The following is a 27,937-nucleotide window of genomic DNA, read 5'->3' on the forward strand; positions in this document are numbered from 1 at the left end:
TTATTAAGCAACAAAATGGCACATTTTCAGGGGAGAACATGGCAACTGGTTACAAGAAGGGTCTGATTTTTATAGGGTTTAAGTGAGACTTAATCACCATAACAGCATGGGTAGTGAGACTTAACCATATAGACTTAATTATAGCAGAATATGTCAGGTGAGCAGTCAGGGAAATATTGTAGAAGGAGAAATTGTGAAAGTTCAGAGCCCATTGTTTCCTTGACTCCTCGGGACCCATTGTCCTCCTTTCTTCTTGGGAGTTGTTGTTCCCCCTTTTCCCTGGGGGTTGTTTTCCTTATCCTTCAGTTACAATTATAGAATCTAAAATATAACAAATATTACAAAAAATGGTTTCCAAAACAGATATTTAATCTCACGAATATTTAATAGGACTGTGGTGACATATTATTAATATGATGAATTGTTAAGAGCTGCTTACTGAAGATTTTGAATCTGTGGGAAAGTTAATATTTCAATGTCCCTGTCTGGTAGAGCAGTAATTATGTGCAGTGACTCCATGTGCATTGTTAACTAATGGAGATAATGAAGGAGGATTAACTCTGCAAATTCATATCTATAGAACTTGTTCTACTGACACGCACAAAGTTAAGCATTCAGCTCATGCTGTGTATTTCTTTGCCAGAAGAGATTCAAACTCTAATCATTCATTTTTGTCTGAAAGCCAAAGATAATTGCTGTAAAAGAAAAATGGCCAAACTATAATTTAGCTTGATTCATAAGTGTCTACCAATGGTTAGCTTTTTTTTTTTTTTAAGTAAATACATGGACCTCAGATGTTTTGTGAAGAAAAACTTCTTTTAATTCTCCTGGGGCATGAAACATTTGAAATGAAAACGTGCTAAAATCTTGAAGTAAAAGAGTAGGGCAGACTGATACTCAACCCTCAGAGGAAGCAAGGACAGAGATTCCCTTCTGCTGAGGACAGGCTATTTACAGAAGGCTCTGTAGGGGATTGGGCATTTGAGCCATTATGTAGCTTAAAGACAGGAGGTGAGAGATGGTTCTTCTTCTCCTAGAACTGTGGTCTTGATGGTAGTGATGGGGCATGAAGGGACATGATATAAAAGTAGGGTAAATTTGGATATTCAGTGGTACAAAACAAAATATTTTTGTGGATGCCCATGGTAAAGGGAACTGATATAAAGTGATCAACAGTGGAAAGTCTCTTCTTAGCTCCACTAATTATTAGGCTGTTTGAATAGCTTTGTGACCATTAGTAGATCACTGTGTATTCTTTTTTTTTTTAAGAGAGAGAGAGAGAGAGAGAGAGAGAGAGAGAGAGAGAGAGAGAGAGAGAGAGAGAGAGAATCTTTTTTATAGATGGACACAACACAATGCCTTTATTTTTATGTGGTGCTAAGAATTGAATCCGGGTCCCGCCCATACTAGAGGACTGCTCTACCGCTGAGCCACAATCCCAACCCAATCACTGTGTATTCTTGAGGCTTCTTTGTAGTGACCTACCCAGTTCACCTTTGAGAATGGAAACTGAATACCATTGCTTTAGCACATTGTCTGTTTTTAGCTTTACCATGAGAAAGGAAGAGAGAAACTTTGCAATGTCTTTAAAACAGTTTTTCTTCTTTCAAGATAACACAGTGCCCTAATGACCAAGGAATTATTGTCACCCAAGGAATTAAGATTTTATTTTGAATTCTTTTAGAGTAAGTTACTCTCTCTGTATTGCTAATCTTATGCATGCTATCTCCTGTGAATAAGTCCCTCTAAATGGTCACAAAATGGGTTACATCGTCCTCCTTTAACTAAAAGGTTGTGGCATCAGTGCAGGAACACTTTTTAAAGAGTATTTGCAAGACCAGCAAAGAAAGCACAACCTCTTATTTTGTTTAGAGTCCTATAAGCCTGGTAATATGTATTTTTTCCCCAGTACTGGAGATTGAATCTAGGACCACATACATGCTAGGCAAGCATTCTACTACTGAGTTACACCCCCAGCCCCTTTTTATTTGATCTTGAGACAAGGTCTTGATAAATTGCAGAGGCTGGCCTTGAACTTGTGATTCTCTTGCCTCAGCTTCTTGAGTAGCTGGAATTACAGTGTATACCACCATACCTGCTGTGAGATTTTTTATTTCACTCAGCTGATATTCATTCAGTACTTAATCTCTGTGAATCGCTGTGGGATACATCAGTGTAAAAAACTTTGTCCTCTATTTTCAGAAGCTGCCAGTTGGCCTCTTTAGGACTCATGCTTGGTAGGCATGTTTTCTCCATGTGCTGGCTCTGCATTGACATCCACTTTTACAGTTATGCCTACCTTCTGTTGTGATTTCTGTATAGCAGGCCTTTTTCTTCAAGAATTCCACTATCTAAATGGAAAACCACATGAGTTTTTGCCCCCTGAATGCCTTTCCTTTGTGAGAATTGATTTCAGTTTTGAAAATGAATATTTTTGCCAGCCTAGGAGCATTATCCCCCACTGACAGAGGTAGTAGTAACTCAGTGGTGGATGCTTGAGGCACTGCAATGTGATGCAAGTGGTATGTGTGATTAAGCTCTGCCCAGTGGCAGGCTGGGTCAACACTGTTAGGTTTCAAGAGAGGAGACAAGTAGGAACGCCTAGGAATGCAGAGTCACGCAAAATGATCACACCATGAGAACTGAAGCTCTTAGTCTTACTGCAGCAGAGTGAAGTGGGATGTTTGCTGCCTTTATGGAAGGAAGTATTTGCAAACTGGGGCAGGGGTGGTGGCAGGCATTAGTCTCTGCTACTCCCATCCCAAGGTGAAAATTACTCTTAACAAGATATTGGAAATATTTTATTTTGTGATGCTTCCATGTTGATTAGACTTTACTAAATTACAACTTTGAGTCTGAGTAGTTGAATTAGTGGAAAAGTAATAATGATTATTCTAGGCTCATTATCTAAATTGAATAATAGGATCATGTTTTTATTTTCAATGTTTCATAAATTTAGTTAGCTAGTATCTGGTAAACACTATACTTGGAAAATAGGTATTCTCATCAGACAACTAGAACTATTATACTATTGAAATATTAAAACTTATTTAAAATATAAAGCAAAATCCAAAACTTTCTCTTTCCCTTTCATTTTCTCTATTACTTCAGAGTACTAGATATTTATTGTATTAGCAGCGGGAAGCATCCCTTTTCTAATGTCCATGAGCCTCATTGTTTAAGGGACCACTAATAAAGGTATATACTCCACTTTCATCTACCTTTCTCTTGTCACTCTCTCCCTGTCTTATATTGAAATTTCATAAAAGTACAAACGCTATCAAACACACCATCTCTTTCATACCTACTTGTGGTTACAGATCCTGTTCCCTTTGCATGGAATCCCATTTCCCATCACACATTTCCTTTCTTCCCACCTCTCACCATTTCTTCAGATGCAGTTCAAATCTAACTTTCATGCTTTGGGTATGATGCCATCACGACACTTATCATATAGCATATTGATTATCTTACCTGTTCACTTCTTATATATACATAGTAAATGTAAACTTCTTGACAAATGTTTTTTACAGGCTTTTTGTATTGCTGAAATTTACTGTGGGGCTTCATGTATAATAATGGATTGAGTCAATCGGTCAATAAAATTCTGTTGTGCTTCCTATGTGCCAAATACCATGCCAGCATTGAAGAAAATAAAACCACAGATTAGGGTTTAAAATATGACACTTTGTTTATTGAAAAAAAAAATCTCAGTATACAGATAGGAAGGGAAGGAGGGCAGTTGCTAGATGCCCACCACCCACAAGTTTTTCATATTTAGAATTAATAGACCTTTGTATAAAAGTTTTACTTAAAACACCCGTTCATCCAGAAGTCATCTTGTATTAAAGAGGGGGGAAGTTGCCTCATGACCACCGGGAAGAGTAAAGGAGATCTCAGCAGACATGGCAGAGGAGGGGAAGCTGGCACTGATGACATTCTTGAAAGATATCTCAGTGTTTTTCCAGTAAAACACTGAGGGTCTGTTAATTTTTTTAGACTTCCCCCCACCCCAAGCTGTGAACTTGCAATGCTGTCTTCTTATACAGGGGATGATTTCTTTGTTGCTAAGTTTGGAGAAAACAGTTGTGAATAAATCAGATATGGCTCTGTCCTCTTGAGATTAAAATCAAGTAGGAAAGAGAGTCATTAAACAATGAGGTATAAATGATTCACTAACTGTAATTGTGCAGACTACTTCAAAAGAGAAGTAGGAAAGGTATCAGAATACAACAGTTACTAATATGGCATTATGTAAAAATGTGGATGTGTAACCGATGTGATTCTGCAATCTGTATTTGGGGTAAAAATGGGAGTTCATAACCCACTTGATTCTAATGTATGAAATATGATATGTCAAGAGCTTTGTAATATCGTGAACAACCAATAAAAAAGCTTAGTTGTTGGATGGAATGAATGAATTCAAATCACAATTACATATGAATATTATACTCTATTTTGAGATCTACCTATGTTATTATTGTAAAGGAATGCTTTTATTATAGGTTACCTGCGTCTGTACTTAAAACTAAAAATTTCAACCTCATGTACACATGGCAATATACAAAACAAATGCAAATGAGAACTAGTGAAGAAAAAGGGGAAGGAAGGACTGGAGCTATATAGAGCCAAAGATAAGACTTATACTAAAAATAAACACATCATTAAAACCCCATGGATATATTGCCACTATCAGGCACAGCTTTTTATATATTGGAGCTGAATATATGTTTGGTAAATGTATTTAATTGAGTCTAAATTATATATGCCATGTTTGGGTCACTAATTTTATCCTGAGAGCTCATTAGCAGGAAAAAAATGACTAGTTACCTAAGTTAATATCTTTTGGATTAAAAATAAAACATATGCTAAGGAAAAAGAAAACATTTTTTCTGATTTTAAAACAAAAGTAATTTCTCCCATGTTTTTTATTAATTTTTAAATTTATTTTAATTAGTTATACATGACAGTAGAATGCATTTATGCACTGTGATATATCATACATAGATTGAATATAACTTCTCATTTTTATGAGGGTACATGTTGTAGAATCATATTGGTCATGCAGTCATATATATATATATATATATGACTGTATATATATAATATATATGACTATATATATATAATATATGTATATTATTAATATACATATATATATATTAATAATGACTATTTCATTCTATTATCTTTCCTATCCCCACATCCCCTCCTCTCCCCTACCTTCACTTCCTCCTACCTTAAGATAATACTATTCTTCTCTAGTGCCCCCCTGTCCCCACCTTATTGTAAATTAGCATCTGCATATTAGAGAAAACATTCAGCCTTTTTTGGGGGGGGATTTTTGCTTATTTTGCTTAGCATGATATTCTCCAGCTTCATCCATTTACTGGCAAATGCCATAATTTCACTCTTCTTTAAAGCTGAGTAATATTCCATTGAGTATATATACCACATTTTTTAATCCATTCATCTATTGGTTCCATAGTTTTGCTATTGTGAATTGAGCTGCTATAAAAATTGATGTGGCTGCATTACTATAGTATGCTGATTTTAAGACCTTTGGATATAAACTGAGGAGTGGGATAGCTGGGTCAAATGGTGGTTCCATTCCAAGTTTTCTGAGGAATGGAACCAATTTGCAGTCCCTCCAGCAATGTATGAATGTACCTTTTCCCCCACATCTTTGCCAACATTTATTGTTGCCTGTATTCTTGATGATTGCCATTCTGACAGGAGTGAGATGAAATCTTAGTTTTGATTTACATTTCTCTAATTGCTAGAGATGTTGAACAGTTTTTCATATATTTGTTCATCAGTTGTATATCTTCTTCTGTGAAGTGTCTGTTCAATTCCTTAGCCCATTTATTGATTGGGTTATTTGTTTTGTTGGTGTTAAATTTTTTGAGTTCTTTATATATCCTAGAGATTAATGCTTTATAGGAGGTGCATGTGGTAAAGATTTTCTCCCAATCTGTAGGCTGTCTCCTCATATTATTGATTGTTTCCTTTGCTGAGAAGAAGCTTTTTAATTTGAATCCCATGTGTTCTTATAAACAGGAAATTATACAATGGATTGAGAAATATTCAAAACATGCTTTTTAATTTAACAAAATGGCCACTTTTATAGGGCTTTTTAAAATCATTGAAGCACAAATTAAGCTACCACTCACAAGTATTATTCTTGTTCCATTAGACGTTTTTTCTCATTATTTTTTCCTGAGTCATTCCCCTTTTCTTAACTTCTCAAGCCCTACCTACTTCTGGAATCATCAGGGGGCCTTAAAAATATAGCTTCCTACACCCAAATACAATGAAATTAAATCAAAATATTTAAGAGTTGGACCTGAAGATCATTATTTTTTTTAGAAAGTGCCGTAGAAGAATCTAACATGGTCAGAATTGAAAATGATTACTCAAAAAATGTTGGAATGAGACCAGGAATTAACTTCTTCCTTTTTAGCTATTTCCTAGGTGATTCTTTGCAGTCCCTTAGCTCTAAATACTATCTGTATTCTTCCTAATCATATAACTATCTACCCAGCAATCTTACTAGCATGGCTAATAAGCATTTCAAACTGACCATATACAAGCTTTCATTCTGAATTTTACTCCTCATAGTCTTCCTCATATAACATAGTTTGTATCTTAAGTGTATGTAGTAAAGATTTGCTTCCCAGGAGGCACTATTTGATGTGGTGGAGCCTATAGAAGGTGGGATATAGTGGAATATCTTTAGGTCATTGGGGCCATGCCCACGAAGGGGATAGCAGGACCCCAGTCTCTTCCTCTTTCTAGTGGTTTTGTTCCACTACTCACTCCTGCCATGATATACGTCACTGGCCCAAATCAGTGGGACCAACTGATTATGGACAGAAATCTCTAAAACTGTTAGCCATAATAACCTTTTTCTCTTTTTAAGTTGATTATATCAGATATTTGTGATAGTAATGGAAAGCTGACTAACATACTATTTTAGTAACTGGCACTATCAATTCACCCTGTTGCTCAGTTCATTCTTCTCTCTTTCTGTGATACTCTGTCTGATCTACTAGTAAACTGTGTATAATATACCTGTGATATCACCACCTCTCCAGTTAATATCCTAATCCAGACAACTACAATCTCTCACTTGGAACATTATAATATTTATGAAATAGTTTCCCTGCATCCACCCTTGTCCCATCTTCCACACAGTCAATTTTCTACATGGTAGGCCTCAAGCATTCATGGCTTCCCATAACACTGATAACAACATAACATAAATATAATCCAAGCTCTTTACCATGATGTTTTTCTCAGATGTAATAGATAATGATGTTTTGTGCCAACATTATGACTGATACTTCTAACATGGAACTTAGTACATTGTATTATAATTCCTATTTTCATATTTTCCTCCATGATAGTAGAGAATTATGTATCCTCATTGGTTAGCATGATTCTGGGATTCTTTTTTTCTTTTTCTTTTTTTTTTTTTTTTTTAGTACCAAGGATTGAACTCAGGGGCACTCAAACACTGAGCCACATCCCAGCCCTATTTTATATTTTATTTAGAGACGGGGTCTCACTGAGTTGCTTGGGGCCTCACTAAGTTGCTGAGGCTGGATTTGAACTGAGATCCTCCTGCTTTAGGTTTCCAAGCTGCTGGGATTACAGGCATGAACCACTGTGCCAGGGGATTCTGGGATTTTTTTCTTGATTATTGAATTAAAGAAGGTAGAAAAGGGCCTGGAACTGTCTTTAAAACCCGCTAATTTGTTGACTTTAACAAAAAAAGAATGATACTTAAAAATGAAGAAGATCACGTTATTTGTTCTAGCTTTGTTTCTTAATATAAACATTTTCCTCTAATTTGCATTCTACATTAAGCATCAACCAGTCTTTGCTAGGATGTGATTTTGCATAAATTTCAGAGAGCTGATAGCCTAGAAAACTGCTCCGATGGCTCCCAGTAGGCAATTCTCAATTGACTGTGGATTTTATGCACTAAGAAACATATCTTTCCTACTAGTTAATTACTGAGTTCTTGCAAAACTAAAGTTCCAAGAGAGACATTCTATTTTATTCTTCCTTAGTTTAAAAAAACATGATGTAAAGCATGAGGCACAAAATAGTTGCTTAAAACTTCGCTTTATAATTTTTAAAAAAATCTAGATCTATGTTACAGAATGTTAGACCCCTGCATTATCATATATACAACACAGGGGTACAACTAAGAGTTGGAAAAAGTCATCTAAGGGTCAGAGATATGCATCATTCTATGGAGTAGCTGTTGCAACTTGTTAGTACTGATAACCCTAGGGAAAAACCTGAGGAGATAGAAAGGATTACATGCAGCAAGCCAGAGGATTAGTTAAAGAAAGTCAAGGGGGGATCAGAATGGGAAATAAGAATGACAAGAATTTTCACAATGACAAGTAAGACAGGTTAAATAAGAATATAGTTACTAGGGAAGCTTAGGAGCCAAAATCAGGAATAGGTACCAAGGTACTCACTGCCAGGTTAAGAAAAGAAGAGCCTGAGTTGTTATTGGAACATATTACTTTTAAATTCTTTGGGTCATTTCTCTTTTGCTGACACCATCAGGTCTACCAAATAGCAGGCTCAAAGCTTTTCCCTTTCTATGGTTTGATTATCATTGTAGCCATGAATTCTAATCAATAAAATCTAAATGTGACTTTGATATGTTCCATGGACATTGCCAGCCCAACTCACTTACGAGTATCAAGTTAACCTAATGCTGTTAAAGATGGAGCAAAATTACTTAAAATATCTTTCTATGCAGACTGAAATTAATTTTCCTTTTGCCTGAAACTTTGCAGATTGTTAATTATGGATTATGGTGTATCTCTCAATTCTTGCTGAAATCTTCAGTACTGATGTAGCAGGAGATTTTGGTTTTGTTTTGAATGATTGATTATGTGTTTTTGTATATGAGAGGGGTGAGGGTAGGGTGGGGGAATTCATTTGGAGTCTCTCATTTAGAACTAGAGAATACTCTAGTGGGTTGCTGAGGTATAAGGGAATAAGGAGACCCTTCGGAATTGGGGGGACCTGGACTAAGACAGAAATGGAAAGATGCTTCATAATTTTGGTATTTTGGAATGAATGTAAATGTATACTTTATACACATTGATTTTAAATTCAATGAAAGAAAGAGTAAAACCAAAGGAGACTCAGGTTTTTACTCTGAGCAGAAGGTGACTTCGTTAACTAGAATGCAAATGGCTATCACCATGTACTATCTCCTTGTTCTTCCTTTTCAAAGTTTTCCTGGTTTTAGTTTCTATATTCTCATATTAATTTTAGTATTAAATTATATGCTTCCTAAAAAATTTTATTAGAGTCGTATTATTGTATTTGTAATAAACATATGGAGAGTTCTCATCAATATGATATTGAATCTTTCTAAGAATGTGGTTTGTCTTTCTAGTTCATCAGTCTTATTTATGTCTTTTGGTGGCATTTTAGAGAATTTCTTATATGACATAGATTGTTCACATTTCTTGTTATGCTTACTTATATTTTTTTCTGAGGGTGGGGTATCAAGGGTTAAACTCTGGGGCACTCAACCACTAAGCCACATCTGAACCCCTATTTTGTATTTTATTTAGAGACAAGTTCTCACTGAGTTGCTTAGCACCTTGCCATTGCTAAGGCTGGCTTTAACTTTCTAGCCTCCTGTCTCAGCCTCCTAGGTCACTGGGATTTATAGTTGTGTGCCACCACAGCCAGCCATATTTTATCTTTTAACCATATTTTATCTTTTATATAGCTATGAGAATAGATTTATTTTAATATGTGTTCTTTACATGTTGTTACATGTGAAATCTATGTGCTTTTGCGTATTCATTTTTTCCTTGGAAAAGTATTGAATTCTCTTTAATGTTTTAATAATATTTCCATTTTTAGCTTTAACAAATACATTTTAACTTTTATGTTTATTAATCTTAAGGATTTATTTTTATCTATATAACTTAAGATAAATGATTGATTAATTTATTTTCTGATTTATATCTTATTGATATAATAACTTAGGTCTATGAATTTTCCTATTTCTTCCTAGAAACATTTACAACATTATTTTGTAAAGAATTTTTTTTGATACAAGAATTGTTTGAAATAGGACTTTTTAAACTTCCAATAGAAGGATCTTTGTATTCCTGATTTTGTCAATAGTTACAACTTTATTGTCATAATTAAATAAATTATTTATAGTTTATATAACTATCTTCTTTTTGATATTAATAAATATTTCTTTTGTACCAAAAGCCATACCATTTTAAAAAATATATTGTTTGGTGAGGGTACATAAAATTGTACTATCTATTTTCAGACTTTAATATAATCATATAGATTTTATTAATTATGTTATTTACATTTTCTACATTCTTATCTGCCCTGAATTATGAAGGCTGAATTAAATTCAGCAAATACAATGTATTATATTTTTATCATCTCTAATTTTGACTTATGAATTCTACATATCTTTCTTTTGTTAATTACATATTTATTAGTGCTGTATTTTCTTTTGAATCTCCCATATGCTTTTTAATGTGTACCTCTTTGTCCTACTTAATATTGAATTTTTTCTTGCATGAAAGAGCATCATTCTTTTTGTGCATGTCATTTTACCTGCTATATTTGAACATATTTTGTTCTCAACATTTCTGAATGCTGAGTAACTTTAAATGTGTCATATATAATATGATTTGTATTGTATACCATATTTTTTGTGAGTCAATTTGCAAATATTGTTCTTTTAAATAGATGAGTTAGAGAAATTTATATTTATTGCTATGACAAATATATGTGGCCATAATCATCACATTATTTTCTGCTTGTGGTTTTTATTTTTTACATTAATTTCTTTTCTATGTTTTTTTCTAATATTTAGGAAGGTTTTGGTTATCTCAATAATTATAACACTATACAGTGCACCATACAGTACTCTGTTTCTTTATATGGTATCTACTGATACTCATAAAATAAGTGATAATCTGATTCCATTTCTTTTTATGTGTTAACTGATGTTTGCCAATAAAAATTAACTTTCAAAGTATTTATACTTTTAAATATTTTAAAACTATTATTGATTAGCTTTTTGAATATTTGTTGATTCCCATTATAGCATATTAAGCAATAACTTAAATTTCTTATCTTTTTCCTTCCAATTTTAATTCTGTTAATTGCATTATTCCTGCATAGTCAAAGCAAGTGTCATTTACATTCACCTGTGTCTTAGTCTACCTTGTCAGGCATAATAGAATACCACAGATTGGCTAATTTATAAAGAACAGAACTTTATTCCCTCACAGTTCAGGAGATGAGAAGTCTAGGATGAAGGTACTGGCATTTGGTGAGGGTCTTCTTGCTGTACCATGCCATTGCAGAAGGCAAAAGGGCAAGGAAGGGTTCAAGTGAGACAAAAGGGGGATGAACTCATCCTTTTGTAGTGAACCCACTTCCGCCAAAGGACATTAATCCATTCATATGGGCAGAGCCCTTATGACCTGCACACCTCTTGAAGGTGCCGCCTCTTAATGTTGCTACAATGGCAATTAAATTTCAACATGAGTTTGGTAGGAGGTAAACATTCAAACCAGAGTAGTTTGTCACTTTAGTTCTCACATAGTTTTAAACCTTAATTATATAATGAAATATATTTAGAACTCTATGATAGTCTTTTGGCCAGTTTCCTCAAACTCATCTTAATTAATTTGAAGTACATATTTTAGCATGTTCCTGAGGAAAGATTTTGGTAAGCAGTATTCCCCGATTCTTTCATTTTCAGAATTGTTTCTTATTTTTTAATCTGAGAGCCAGATTTGACTAGGTCTAATTCTTGGCTTCCAATGACTTCATGTGAATTTCTGTGGATATTGACCTATAATTTTTTGAAATTGAATGTTAAAATTGGAAATTTGGCCTGCTTACTCATAGGATTCTTTTTCTTCTCCTCCTCTTCTTTCTCCTCCTCTTCCTCCTCCTCCTCTTCTTCTTCTCTCCTTATCTTCCTCCTTTTCCTCCTCCCACCCTCCTCCTCCTTTTAAAATCTTTACAATCCAGGATCTTTACTATGTTGGTGTTTACAATTATAAGTCAATTTTGATTGATTCAAGTCTTTTTTTCCTCACCTTTTATTATCTTGAGTTCTAATTTTAAACATTTTGATATAGAGTTTGTTTATAATGTTCAAGTTTTCCATGACAGCATTTTTTTGTTGAGTTTATTGATAAACTGGTAAATTCCTTACAAATTTTTTTCTTTTTGTTTTCTTTCTTGATTCTGCCATTTTCTTAAATGTATGCTTTTATTTATTTTAAAATTTGCATATGGTAAAATTCGATTCTTTTGGTATGCTGGTCTATTAATTTGTACAAGTGCCTATAATTATCTGCCAGATGACTATAATAGTTCCTACTTGAATCAGAATTGTTTCATCACTTTTCAAAATTCTGGGCTTTCCCTTATGTAGAGACTTCTATTGATGTTTCATCCAGTCCTTTTTTATTATTCATAATTGAATGAGTTAAGATTTTTGTGGACCTGCTGTTTGCAGAATATTTCCACCATAGGTTGGGGAGGCAGCCTGTGGCTTCTCTGCTTTCATGAAACTCCCTATTGTAATGGCTCCTCTATGTCACCTTTGTGATATAACACATTTTGCACTATACCTGATCCAAGAGGGCTCTTCTGATTTTATTTTTATTTTCTCTGCTATAATTAAGAAAGATGGGCTTTTTCCCCCCAGTTTGGATGTAAACCCTTCACTTCAATCAAGTATATTTTGATAGTCATTTTCAAAGATCTGTTGTCGCTCAGAACCCTGCATGTTTTTTTGTTTGTTTGTTTGTTTGTTTTTGCTACTTTTATCCCTGTGAGGTATCTAGTAACTGCTGCTTTTTGTAATTCTTACATGTTTTGGGAGTCTGTGAAAATATGTTTTCTAATTTTTCTAGATATGAAGATAGTGCACTTTTGTTATGATCTGTGTAGCATTTGCACAACTTCCAGGAGAAGGAAAGTGAGACAGTGTCTCACATGGTCACACTCTCACTGGAAGTCCCTCTCAACTTCTCCACATCATCACTTTTTCCTCTCTTCTCTTTCCTGGTTGACACTTTAAACCTTGGAATGCCTCAAGCTGCTTACCTCTCTTACTCACCCATAACTCCATTAAAGTTTTTATACAGAAGCTTCTTGTTATAGTCTAGACCTGTTCATTTTCTAAACACATAATGATTGGTATATCATGCTCATAATTAAAATACCTAAAATATTTTGCCTCCTCTAAGAACTCTTCCTTGATATGTCCTCATGGCAGAATTCATCTCTAACCTTATTTCCATAATGTATTGTTCAGTTGTAGAATACTTATCTTGTTGTTTTCTGAATTTATTTATCTGTCATTAGAAAGCAAATGAATATCTCCTGTGACAATCCATTAAACATTAAATATGGACTTTTCAAATTCTGGATTTTTAGGATTTATAGTTTTTCCATGACAATCAGAACTTATCTTCATTCAGCCTAATTTGATTTTTCTTTGTATCCATTTGAAATGGATATATATATATATATATTTATATATATATTTATTTTTGTTACTGAGGATTGAATTTAGGGACACTTGACCACTAAGCCACATCCATAGCCCAATTTTGTATTTTATCTATAGATAGGCAGGGTCTCACTGAGTTGATGATGCTGGCTTCAGTGATCTTCATGCCTCAGCCTCCAAAGCCGCTAGGATTATGGCCCTGCACCACCGTGCCTGGTGAAAGGTGCAATATTTTGGTTCATCCAAATCTCCTTATCTAGCTTTTTCTCTCACGGGATTTAGACATGTCAAAACAATATTTTCTAAGATAACATCCAAAATTCCTCTAGATTTAGAGCTTTTATAAAATTTGGAAAAGCACAATAATCATTAATGAAAACTCTCTGTATTGCAGGTGATGCAACTGTCACCATAGCTCACAGATACACTCCCAGAGAACAACTGAAGATCCACACTCAGCTGGCAGATATTATCATAGTAGCTGCGGGTAAGTCTCTAGTGACTTATTTGGTAGAATGTCATCAGCAGAGTAATTCCTGCTCTAATTGCAGCACATAGCCAATCCCAAAAAAACAAATGCCGAATGTTTTCTCTGATATAAGGAGGCTGATTCATAGTGGGGTAGGGAGCAGGAGCATGGGAGGAATAGACAAACTCTAGATAGGGCAGAGGGGTGGGAGGATAAGGGAGGAGGGAGGGGGTTAGCAAGGATGGTGGAATGTGATAGACATCATTAGCCAAAGTATGTATGTGAAGACACAAATTGGTGTGAACATACTTTATATACAACCAGAGATATGAAAACTTGTTCTCCATATGTGTAATGCATTCTGCTACCATTTATTTTTTTAAAAAATCAATTATAAATTAAAATAAAATAGAATGAGGCTTCAAAAAATAAGCAATAATGACAATAAAAACAAAAACAAAAGAACAAAATCAGTGAAGATCAGTAATGTATTGTGGCTGAGGGGAAAAGTGAAAGAAAACTGTACTTTCAAGTTTGTCAATGAAAATAGAAGGTCCAGGTATGAGGAAAAGATAGACAACCACTATACTGCAATGGCCATATACACACTGAAGAACTCTTTTGCCATCTAAGACTTTAAAGGGGAAGTTGATGGACTAGACCATGTTCAAAAGAGCATTTGGATGTTGTTTCCACAAAGAATGGCCTAGGAAACTTGGTCCAATGAACTGTGAATGTTTGGTCTGGAAGAAAGAAAATATGACTTAGATACAGAGTTTTTGTTTTTTAAATATATAGGATAAAAGACCCAAACACAAACCTTAATTATAATAAGAGCTGCTTTAAGTTGCCATTCTTGATATAGTGAATTTCCTCTCATTCCATTGATCAGGTAGACAAATAATATAAATATGATATCATAGAGAATTATTTGCTAGTGTTTTTTTAAATAAACTTTTGTCCCATTTTGAATGTAAAGAGTATTCTATCCCTTTTTAAACATTAAATTTTAATAGATCAAATACCATAGCTAAAATCACACATGAACAGCTGTAATTATTATGAACATATGTTCTCTGGGAGAGGTATTACATTCACTCTTTACTCTTTACCTATGAAGGGACCATTGTCAAGAATGTCCATGAATTGTGTGTGGGGTTGTGCTAAGAATTTTAATGTTTTTTCCAATTCTAAGATTCTGTTATTTTATATTTGTGTATAAAATTTATGAAATATAATGTGTTTATGTATATTTCTTTATCACAAAAATGTTTAAATTTTTGTTATTCTACAGGGTAAATTAGCAAGAAAGATATTTTGAAATTTAGAAAGGACTATAGTATATAGGTCTTATGTGTGACTAAGTCAACTATAACTCTTTAGAGATATTGTATTTTTCTAATTTTATTAAACATAAATACTTTTGAATAGCAAAGGGAGTGTTAAATTCATTCATTCATTCAGTAAACAATGAACACTTGCTATGAAGTAGTTTTTATAAATTGTAGAGATGCAGAAATGTATACAAATGACAAAATCCCAGCCCTTGCAGAGCTTTTATGTTAGTGTGAGAGCAAATAAACAAACAATACAATATAATATCAGGTAGTGAGAAGTACAATAACAAATTGACAAGGCTGTGTAAAGGAGAACTGATTCCTGAGAGGCAAGCATATAAACAGAAAAGTTATTGCAATTTTACTTAATGGATCTAGAAATTTCCCTAATATGTTTTATATTTGAATATACCGAATGATTATACTCTTATTCTATCTTTGCCCTTGCCATGTAGTATTTCTGCATTGAAGATGATAGTTATAATTTTTGCTTCAGCCAAGGCTTGAAGGATTGCTTTAATGGGGTACCATTTTAGGTTGATTAATTAGTGAAGATCTTTCTTAGGAGATGATCTTTTGAATAGAGCCCTTGTCCTGGCCTTTCTCCATTTGCCTATCTGATCCAATTTTTCCCTTTCCCTACTTTGGCCCCAGGAGGCTGACTAATGAGGACTAATGTGTTTCTCAGCCACTGGCTCCTGGCAAGGCTTGGAACCTTTCAGAGATTCAAGGGAGGAGAAAAAGATCAGGCCAGGAAATGTTTCTCTCTTGTATTTCTACCTGCTTTCTAACACTCCCCCCATGTCCTGCTGGGGAACCTCTGGAAGGGGTTGTGGCTCTCAGTGGGCTGCAATAAATCAGTTCCTTCCAGCTGCCCTTTCAGGCTTAGGGATGGTAAAGGCTTCCTCCTGTTTCTAATCTACAAGTGCCTTGACAGCTCATTTTTCTCTTAATACTGAACATACCCCCTGTAAAATTCCTTTAGTAATTTCTCTCCATATAATGGTCTAAGGAGTAATCCATGTCCTGCAGGGACACTGACTGATACAGATTTATAGGAGATGAAGAAATGAATCAAAGAAACATCTGGGAGAACATTCCTACCAGGGGAAGAACACATACAAGAGTCTTTAAAGAGTAGCATGCTTAGCATGTTCCAGAACACAGATATTTGAGAGTTGGTCACATTATTCTGATTTTTATTAAGCTAGTAAGTTATGAGAGAGACTCATAGGAAAGTAGCCAAGGTTTGTTCATGTGGGACCTTGAGGGCCAAGGTGAAGACTTTGATAGAAGCCAAGAGTGACAGAGAGTAGGAGATGAACAACTTGTGTTTTTAAAGGTCACCTAGGCTATGTAAAGGAGAATTGATACCCGAGAGGCAAGCATAGAAACAGAAAAGTTATTGCAATTTTACTTAATGGATCTAGAAATTTCCCTAATATGTTTTATATTTGAACATACCAAATGATTATACTCTTCTTCTGTCTTTACCCTTGCCATGTAATATTTCTGCATTGAAGATGATAGTTATAATTTTTGTTTTAGCCAAGGCTTGAAGGAGAGCTTTAATCACTTTGCTGCTGATCAGATACTGTTAATTTCTAGACTTTAAATGTGAATTGATGATTATTTACAAACTATGAAGGGAGAGTAAAAGTTCTGGAATGAATTAAGTTTGATGAAGAGAATAAATGTTTAAATTAGTTTCAACTGAATTTAATTTATTTTAGTATTCTTAAGTATGTCTTTTTCTGGAACCCAAAGGGAGGGAAGAATTGAGCTTGCCAAATGAACAAAAAGAGCCAGAAGGATTAGGGGCCCCGGGGTATAACCAGGTTGAGGTTCTCTGCTTTGACCAGCCTACTGTGGGTCTTCTCTTACCACCAGAGGGCTCTAGTACAGTGAGGAGCTGTTTTGAATGTAGCTGGGTTGGCCACACCACAGCCTGCCTGATCCTGCCCAGAAGATATTTTGAGGGAAGACAGTGGGATCAAGGCCTCTTCTTAGCCTTGTTTTCCACCTTTAATGCCTCTCACTAGATGCAAAGATGTGCTGAATGTTGGAGTACAGCTCTGTAAGCAGCCTTGCAATAATCCTAAAGAAAAAAGGTTTGGTTAATGGGAAATTTTAGGACAGAAAATTATTAGAAATAACTAAAGATCACTAGATTTCCACTTCATTAATAATCAATCATCTTGAGAATTTAAGAATAAAACATATAGGAATTAGTAAATTAAAGTGAAATTACAGAGAAAACATGAATTGGTGTGAAAAACAGATTCCACATAACCAGACAATCGGAATAAAGTATCACCAAAATGACCACGTCATGCTTATGTGTGGGAAATGAACAAATACAATTAGCAGCAGGTATTAAAGAGGGAGATAGTGATCTAATGGCAGAGGTAGCTGGAACAGGGAGGGCTGGACCACTGTCATAACTGGAATGTCAGCATATATGGAAGCAGTCCCATCTAGGAGAAGTCAGGAAGAGTAGAAGGAGGAGGAGTGCATGATGTGTCAAAAAGATTGATAATGTTTGAGAGATGATGGTGAAGAATGTGGTGATGAAATCTTGAATTGGGCTTGGAGAAGAACAAAGTAAAAGAAGAAATCATAGCAAGAAGATCCTGAGGCATGAATAATATTAGCTTATATTAATATTAATCTCACTCGTCCAGTTTCTCATAGATCACAGTTTTTTTTTAAAAAAAATGGAACCATTATTCTAGTTATTTGTTGATCTATATAGTGTAGCATTATTTTCAGGAACTACTAAACATTCCTAGTTTGTCATTATAAAATAGTTAATAAAATCGTAAAAGTACAATATTTGTTCATAAAAGAGTAGTCAGAGCATCAAGTGCATAACTGACTTTATGCTAAGAATAAGGGTGAAGAAAGAGTAAAGACTATTTCAGACAGTTAACTACATGGCTGAACGAAAACTAGTAGCTGGGGGAAGGTCATATGAGCTTAGTATGAAGCTAACCATAAGAAGGGAAGGCTAGCTAGAGCAGGGCATCAATTCTAAGATTGCGCTAGAAGATCCTGAGCTATCTTATATCTCATGCTTCAAGGGAACTTGGGAATATCCCAAGTTTGTAAAAGTTCTTACAATGTATGTACATTATCCAGGCAGGAGAAGCAAATTTTTTACAGATATTGTCCAAAAGGACCTCCATGCATTTGAGTCAATTCTATGGAACTAACTTCATTCAGGAGACGATCTGCTGAGTCAGTGCCACTTGCATGTTAACTTCTAGACGTGGATTGGCATGGTCACAAAAGCTGGCATTTTGTCCACTAAGCTATCCCCTCCAGCATGATGAATGAACTTCCACAGTTGTAACTCTAGCGTCTCCATTGCAACACTGTTAATGACAGACACTGTAATATAAAACAAGGTAAATGGGCAATTCAGTGGAGTAATTTGGAATATTCATACTTACTAGTAAAAAAATGCAAAGTGACCAGCTAGCTTCCTTTCACCTATTTTCCCACTGTATCATCAAGTATTGAATACACACCCATTAAACATCATCCTAAATTTTTGAAAGAATTTTCCTCTTGTGGATTTACTCCTCCTTGGAGAAGGATTAGTAATGTTCAGAATTCCAGGACACTGAGGGATGCTGAGGGGTGGGGCATGGAAATAGTCTGCTTCGCCCTCTGGAGCTCATGCAACCCAGGAGCGGAACTTGCTCATTTACAGCCCCGGGTACTTTCTAAGTGGATGCCAGCACATTTCATGGCTTTACTAATACTATTGTTCTTCCCATATCCTGTTGCTCATTCTCCAGCTTGTCCCCTTTAGCAAACTCTGCTTCTCCAGTTCCTTCTTTCCTAAAGTTGTCACTTATCTCAACTTTGTCAATTATTTTTAATGGTATAGAGTAGCAGCAATGCACAGGCCACACTAAGGTAAGAATTCCAGGATTTAAGTTGTAACTCTACCACTGATGAATTTAGTAACCTTGGTCAAGTTATCTCATCTCTCTGAACCTCAAACTTCATTGATATGGTGTGAAGAATAATAAACTTTCACACAGTGTTGTTAAACTAGCCAGTTCATGTAAAGCGTGAAGCTCAGTACCTTGCACATTGTAAATTGTCATTAAATTGTATGTGCTAATAAGTTATATGCCAGTCCTTCTTATGTTATTGGATATGAACACTTAAATAATAATTTAGAAATATTAAATTAACTGACTTTTAAGCTAAAACTCAACTAAAAGGATGGATATAATTTTTTGATACTTTTGATATAAACATTGAATCAGAGTTGAGAGGATATCATACATGTAAATAAATTAAACATAAGAGACCACCTTTATGAAAACTTTATTTTTACCTAAGATTTCTTATTTTACAGAAAGACATTAGTCTTTGTTTATAGCTGTGTATTTGGTTGTTCCTTGGATGAACTCCTTATTGCCTCTCCCTCTTTTGGAGCAACCTGACTTTGTGGGGCAATTGAGGAGGTGGACACACTTAGGAAAGTGTTTTTTTCTTTCTGACTCCGACCTTTGCTCCTAGCTTCCCAGTCTCTATCTCTTGCTTCTACCTCAGCCCATTCCAGCTCCCGCACTTCACGATGAGAGCTTATTATGAACTAGGCAAAACATTTCTGATCCACAAGTTTTGTTAATGTATGAGAGGGCAGCTTGACTCTTGATTTTTCCCCCTTAATGTCAGTAACATATCCTTCCTGCCAAAACTTAGAAAACATGGGCAATAGAGAGAGGGAGAAAAATTCCAAATCTGAACAAAAGTGAGCTGAGGTTAACAATGTGATGTTTGGCTTTCCACTATTTTATATTTTCATATAAACTCAAATATCTAAACATGTCTTTTACCCTGAACATACTACTTGCATTTGTAGCTCTTCAGTGTGTACCTGTTTCTTCATAAAATATTTTCTTCTTAAATATGATTTATAATGAGTCCAGAGTATCCCATGCTATGGATATAATATTATTTATTCACTCAGTTCTTGATTATTGGATATTTAGATGGTTTCCTGATTTTTACTATAATGAGTAATTCAGTAAACAACTATGAACATAATTGTAAATTCCTAAGGGATTTGCACAAGGGATGTATTTTATCCTATTAATCTTAAGTTTTTTATTTGCTTAGTAATGGTTCCTTATATTCTCAAAATCAAGATTAACACTGAAACCTGTGTATAATAAAGGCTACATATGTATATATAATACTATGTCATATTTTATGTCTCATGTATGTATTATTAAGCAACTTTAACAAAGGAGATAAGTGTGAAGGAGATAAGTTTGTGTCACTTGTAATCCATTCTTTAGGTCTATTATAGATCAGTACACTAAGCTCTAAGGACACAAGAGAAGGTGGCAGTCTGTGTATAAAGAGAAAGATCCTTGAACATGAGGGTGTTGTAGTAGAAGAAGCACGGTCTTTTAAGTAAGGAAGATTTGGTTTCAATTTTCTTTTGCTTTTTTCCTTTCCTTTTTTTTTTATATATGTAAACACTCTACTGTGGATGATACCTCCAATCCCCTTTCAATTTCAATTTGAACATTAAAAATAATATACAACACTCTGGGCTTCATTTTCAGTTATTATAAAATGAAGGCAATAATCCCAGTGTTACAGACTTCAATAAGAATTAAATGCCTACTATGTAATGGCTTCCAAGTGAATGTAGTTTTTCTTTCCTTCGGTTTGCTGTTGTCAGGACTGTATCTATGCCTAAAATTAAATTATGCTTTAATGAAAATATATGAAATTCTATTATCTCTCTTTTTTTTTTTTTGTGGTGCTGGGGATTGAACCCAGGGCCTTGTGCATGCAAGGCAAGCACTCTACCAACTGAGCTATATCTCCAGCCCGAAATTCTATTATCTTGTACAAAAATACATATTTTCTTCCTAATTGCCTAAAAACTTTTTATTTTTTTCTCAATTTGTGCTAATTGCAGGACTTTGGAAAAGGGGGTCAAAATCTCATCTCTGAGTGTTTTCGTTCTGTGGTGAGAATAGGTAGATTTTTTTTTTTGAGGTTTTTCTCTCTAAACATATTTACACTTCTGGTTTTTCATGACTAAAATAAGCACTAGTAGCAATATTGAAAAGAAATTCTACTGTAAAGAACAATTAGATCTTGGTCAGGTGTGGTTATGTATGCCTGTAATCCCGGTGGCTTTGGAAGCTAAGGCAGGAGGATCGAGAGTTCAAAGCCAGCCTCAGCAACTTAGTGAGGCCCTAAGCAACTCAGTGAGATCCTGTCTCTAAATAAAATACAAAATAGGGTTAGGAATATGGCTCAGTTTTTGAGTACCCATGAGTTCAATTATCAGTACTACTACTACTACTAATTATAATAATAATAATAATAATTAGATCAAGGATTTTTCATTATATAGAAATATAAATTTACTTAAAAATATATTGCAAATAGCTGAATGCTATGTTGCTTAAATATAATTTCTCTTGACTATATATGTGTATCTCATGGGGTAGTGGGTGAGGTCCCTTTCAAGATGTCTCTAGCCCTTGCCATTATCACTTTGTATGTTTTTATGGCTATACCTCTAACAAATTTGTATTATGAAATGTTTAAAATATGTGTAAAAGCAAAGAATGTTAGCACCTATATAATCACCACCTAGATTTGTCAGATCTGAATATTTTATGCATACTTTCAATCTCTACATGCTGTATATTCTTACAACTTGCTTTGTTTTGATAAATATTATGATTGGGAGATCTCCCCATGCTAATGCATATGTCACTAGTTGTATAATACTCAACTGACTACCCATTTTCTGTTAATGGGAATGTATTTATTTCCAATTTATTGCTATTATAACTACTGCTATAGTGTAAGTCTGTACATGTCTCTTTGGGCTTATTCACTTATCCAACATATATTAATTTTGCCACTAATATATATGAGGCCCTATATCATATGTTAGAAAAAAACAAAGATATATAAAGTTTAGTTCCAGAGCTTAAGAAGCCCATAAATTAGCAGAGGAGAAAGATGTATAAACAAATTAGATTAAGTATTTATTATTTTTAATTTTTATAAATTTTTCTCTTATTTATTGTTTCTTTTTAGTCACACATGACAGTAGAATCCATTTTGATATAATTATTCAAGTTTGGAATATATCTTATTCTAGTTAGGACCCCATTCTTGTGGATGTACATGATGGTGGGGATCCATTGTGATGTTTTTGTACATGTATATAGGAAAAGTATGTCAGATTCATTCCACTGTCTTTCCTTTTCCTATTCCCTCCCATTTATTCTTCATTGTCTAATCTACTGAACTTCTATATGCCTCCCCTTTATCATGCGTTATCTTTTACATATTTGATAAAACATTTGACCTTTCATTCTGGAACTGGTCATTTCACTTAGGATGATAGTCTCCAGACCCATCCACTTGCTGGCAAATATCATGAAGCCATTCTTCTTTATGGCAGAGTAATACTCCATTGTCCAAATGTGTTCTATATACCACATTTTATTTTTCCATATTTATTTGTATAGCATTTATACTGTTTATAAATAATAATTTGCCAATAAAATATTGTGTGTGTGTGTGTGTGTGTGTATGTGCAGACCTGTGTGTGTCCATTGAGAGAAGAACAAAGAGAGTATAACCAGAGAAAGGGTGATGGTTAGATTCCACTGACTGTAAATATTATGATTAAGCTAAGTCCATCTCATAGAATGAACAGAAATTCAATGAATTGAATAAAAGAGAACGAGAAGTCTGATAGCTTAGGCCTATGAATATATCAAAAAATATTAACTGTGCCTGTGTATGAGTGATGAAAGATGAAGACGAACATTTAAGAGGGCTCCAAACAGCATGATAATTAACAGATTTGGATTTTATCTGTAGGTCATAGGCAACCTGTAGATAGTTGTGAGCTCTAAAATAACATGATTAAGTTAAGTTTTAAAGAGGCCTCTGGGCAGGTATGAAACTGGAAGTAATGTCAACGTGGCTCTGATCTAAAACAAGAGTATGTGGAAGTGAGGAGAAATAAGAAGCAGTCTACAAAGATATATTGGCTTCAGAGTGTTACCATTAACAAGGAACCACATAGAAAAGAAGCAAGGTTTTCTAGAAGTCAAGATGAGTGGGTGGAAGGAGATGATGAGTAAACTTGGAATTGTTCAATTTGAGACCCTTGTGGTATATTCAGATGGAAAGTCCAGTAGAGGGTTGAGATATATGGATTTGGGCATGGGAGCGAGCTCTGGGATGTAGTGATGGATTTAGAAGTTATTAGCATCCAGTGGGCCTGGAGGCATGGATAAAACCATTTAGAATAAGTTTGACTTAGCAGGATGCCTGGATCATAATGCTCAATAACAATGGCAATTACTATTGGCTTTGAAGATGTCAGATGAAAGGACACAGGGATATTTTGGTCCTTTTTTCTAGGACCCAGGGCTATTTTGGTCCTTTTTTCTATACCAGTAACTGGCCCATAAACCAGTCAATGCTTTTTAAAATGCATAGATGAAATCATATCCATGATATTCTTTCATTGAAGGAGAGCTAGAGGCTTTATTTTGTCATCAATAAAGACATTTTACTGAAGTGCCCAAAATCCCAATGATTATATGATACACCCGAAACCATCTTCATCTTTCCCTTTGCTAGATTAGTGCTGAACACTACTATATAACCTCAAATTAATCTCAAATTGTGCACAATTTGAGATTAATTTGAGGTTATATAGTAGTGTCTTCTGCTACATTATCTCTTCACTCTTCAACTTACAGTAAAGCATGCAAATCAATTTCAGCCTTTATGACTACTTGGAATACAGGCTATACTCTTTCTCATATGAGTAACAACAGAATGCCTGTGTATAAGGTTTATATGCTAGGCACTGTTCCACCAGCCCTATGGGTTTCAAATTCTCTCTGTGGCTCATAACCTAATTGACTTTTCTAACATCACCCACCAAAACCAGTGCAAGATTTCATGCAGTATTCTAGCCAAAACATGGCACGGGCTCCAACAAGAGTCCAAGTCCCTTGAAGGCAAGGTGTCTCCTGCTGTCTCTGAGGCTTTCAGCATGCAGACTCTCCCCAAGAGGCAGCAAGCAATACACTTCCCCTCTGTCCATATGATTAACTTCTGTTAGGGAGGCAGAGGGCAAAACAAAGCTCCCACTAAAGACTATACCAGCGACTGGCCCTAAGCCAGTTAATGCTTTTTAAAATGCATAGATGAAAGGATTTTAAAACCTTGGGAAAGCACACTTTCACCCTCTGCCAACCAAATTTTTCTATGGTCTTACCTTTTTCTGGTTATTTTCCCATTGCTCCTAGAGAACAGTTCTTTGGGGTCTTAGACAAAGATCTAAGAACATAGTCTTTAGAGAGGTCTTGCCTGCTTCCAGTTGCCAAGGGCATGGAGTCCTTTAGGCAGGCATACTACCTATGGAGGCTCTCAGATACCTGTCCTAGGCCACTCCATCCCACCACATGAGGGAGACTGGGCAGCGTCTACTCACTTGGGGTCACTCCCTAAGCACACATACCACCTACCCTCCTGTAGGAGCCTCATAGAATGAGTTTGTTTGTTTACGTGTGGGAATTGACGTGTTTGAAATGTGTTGGTTGATATGGTAAGCTCTCTAGCACTACCTTTCGCCTCTGTATAACCAGTGCCAATGAATGATAGCCTATTTTTGCTTTAGTATTTCCTTTGTGTAAGAAAAAAAATGCTCTTTATCTAAAGCTTTGGCATTTTATACCTGCTTTTCCCTACAAACCCGGTCTTTGTCATTTTTAAAAGAATTATGTGAGTATCAATAGAAAATCATCTTTGATTACCCAAAATATATCATATCATAGAGACAAATTCATATCCTAAAAACAGGATGAATTAACTTCATGAATGTTGAGGCTTTTTCATGTGTAACCTTAAGTTTTATTAATAAATGTTTCTAACAGCCTGAATTTCCTTCCTGCATTTTCAGGGCATGCATGTCAGATTTGTCATGACAAAGCCATTCACTGCCTTTATCTTATTTCAGTTGAATTTCCCCTATGTGGCTTGACCAGATTCTTCTTTTTTTTTTTTTTAAGAGAGAGGGAGAGGGAGGGAGGGAGGGAGGGAAAGAGAGAGAAAAAGAGAGAGAGAGAAAGAGAGAGAGAGAATTTTTCAATATTTATTTTTTAGTTATCGGCAGACACAACATCTTTGTTTGTATGTGGTGCTGAGGATCGAACCAGAGCGCACTACTGCTTGAGCCACATCCCCAGCCCCTTGACCAGATTATTCATTGGACCTGTTTGTAGCAGTCTTCATTCTCACAGCCCATTGTCTCTTCATGATATGTATACAACACAGAGTTTGGTTTACTAATCATGGACTTCTCATGTTTGTTTTTTCATCACTTGAATATTTTCTAAGGCAAGAAGAAATTGTTTTCTCAGTCTTTTGTGGTTTTTGATCCTGGACTTCTTGGAACATCTATTGACTTATTCACTCTTATCTTTTAAAAACTAAGACCTGAAAATTGAGGTGCTGCAGTCTATGGATGTGCTCTGTAATTTTTTCTGGTCAGTTAGTCTATTGTCTGTGAATTTATTCTTCTACACCTATTCTGTCCATTCAACAATCTGGAGGCTTTTCTCAGGCAGCTCATACTGAGGTCTACATGCAAGGATGGATTAGAAGCTTTCTCTCCACCCTGCTAGTAAAGGATTATCTCTGAATTGAAAACAGGATAGGTTCTGGAATATCCAATTCAGATGGAATAGAGAAGGGTGCCTAAAGTTATATTTTTTCCAGTGTAGCAGTAGATGATTGAAAATCTACTTCAAGTTCTTTGTGCCATTTATGGATATATCCCTTGAATATTATCACTCAATTCAATAAGTGACTCTAAAAAATGCTGAAGAGGAGAATTAAGACAGTATCTGAAGAAGGGAATTAAGCATTAATTAGTAGGGAATACTGAGAATTACAGTGGGACAGCATTGAAGTGACTCTCACTGAATCATGATCTCTAGCAGCCAGGAGCAGGTCCTATCTTTGTATTTCTCAGGCATAGTGAAGAATTTTGCTCTTGGCAGCAGCAACTTACCATTGAATGAATGAATAAATGTCCTTCTTTAGAAGTCAGGTGCTTATCTTGGTTTAAGTTTTTCTAGAAGGTGAAGAGAGTCTTTATAGGGTCTGATAATCTCTTCAGGGCCCATTCAGCCTTAGATTCTCTTTAACACCTTGTTTGGGACTATTGCACTTCTTAAAGACGTAATATGGCATTGCATCAGTGCCTTGACTCAGAGCTTGCACCTGCAGAGTTCAAATGTAGGGTAGGGAGGAGAAAGAGAAACAACCCAGAGAAGATGACTGTCTTCAATGAATGAACTAGAAAATACTACTGCTTTACTTTCTAGTGTGGGTAGGCATATGAGCCCTTCTGGAGGTGAAGTCACCATTCCTGTGGTGTGTGCAGAGTGCACTGTTGCTGAATGTTTCTTCTAGGCATGTGTTGACTGGCAGAGTGAAATGATTTCATTAGAATAGTAAGAATTCCTCCATGTGTACTTTCATTTTTTAAGTTACTAAGATATCACCCCTAAATTTTAAATTGTAAATAAAAAACACATGAATGTGTTTGACCTTCCTCTACTTCATGATACATTTTATGTGGACTTCTGATATGTTTTATTACAGTGCATTTTAGTTTTTTTTCAATCATCCTCCATAGAGTACTTTCTAAGTTCCTGAAAAAGAGCTCTGTCAGTGATTTTTGTTCTCCAAATGGGAACATAATGTCTCATTGCATGTCTATTGGGCTGTATGGGAAGAGATTGTCATGGTAGGATAAGAAGTCAATCATTGAATTCCTTGACGAATTTTAGGGAAAGTCTTGAAGTTTTCTCAAATTTGCTTTTGTTCATTTTTTAAGACAAGCATTTGACTTATTTAGATATTTTCTTTTATACATTTGTTTTAAATAAACTATTTTACCTCAAAAATTTTTTCTTTGACTTACATAAATTTATCTCAGGACTGTTCAGAGTTTCTTTCTCTGCATATCTTCAGTGTTTCTGAACGAACATGAACTTATTACCCTTATTCTTAGTTTGGTCTTTGCATCACAAAGTATGGTATAGACAAATTATTAATTCTCCCCAAAGCTTGTAGGCAAGGTAACAGAGATACCCATTAAATCTCTAGGAGTACAAAGAGATTTTTTTAAATGCTCATTTTTTCTTGACTTTGACCTGTACAGCAACCTCACCTATAATAATGTACTCAGTAAAATATGACCAAATAATGTATAATAATATCATTTTATGCTTTGAGAAAACCAAAATTAGAAATAATACCTTTGAGTTTGTTGATAGATAAGACAGAAAAATCCTTTTGCTACTAATTTTTCTAACTATTTTTGTGTGATTGTTAAATATATTTGGATCTGTGGGAGAAAAATCCCTCTCCCTATCTGTAGATGATGAAGTCTCAAATGAAAAGCAAGATTATTCATTATATTCATCATGGTGCTTTCAAATATGCTGGGAAATG

General features: G+C 35.0%; 1 protein-coding gene across 7 annotated transcripts in view; it reads left to right on the plus strand.

The window, feature by feature from the left end:
• Positions 1-27,937, plus strand: part of Mthfd2l (methylenetetrahydrofolate dehydrogenase (NADP+ dependent) 2 like) — a 118,226-nt gene that overhangs the window by 37,933 nt on the left and 52,356 nt on the right. For all 7 annotated transcript variants that reach the window (XM_040292304.2, XM_040292305.2, XM_078021412.1 and 4 more), the window contains one exon: positions 13,962-14,054. In XM_040292304.2, coding sequence (XP_040148238.1) covers positions 13,962-14,054 — 93 coding nt within the window. The remainder of the gene's footprint in view (positions 1-13,961; positions 14,055-27,937) is intronic.

The sequence above is a fragment of the Ictidomys tridecemlineatus genome, chromosome 9, assembly GCF_052094955.1.
Source record: "Ictidomys tridecemlineatus isolate mIctTri1 chromosome 9, mIctTri1.hap1, whole genome shotgun sequence".
Taxonomy (NCBI): Eukaryota; Metazoa; Chordata; class Mammalia; order Rodentia; family Sciuridae; genus Ictidomys; species Ictidomys tridecemlineatus.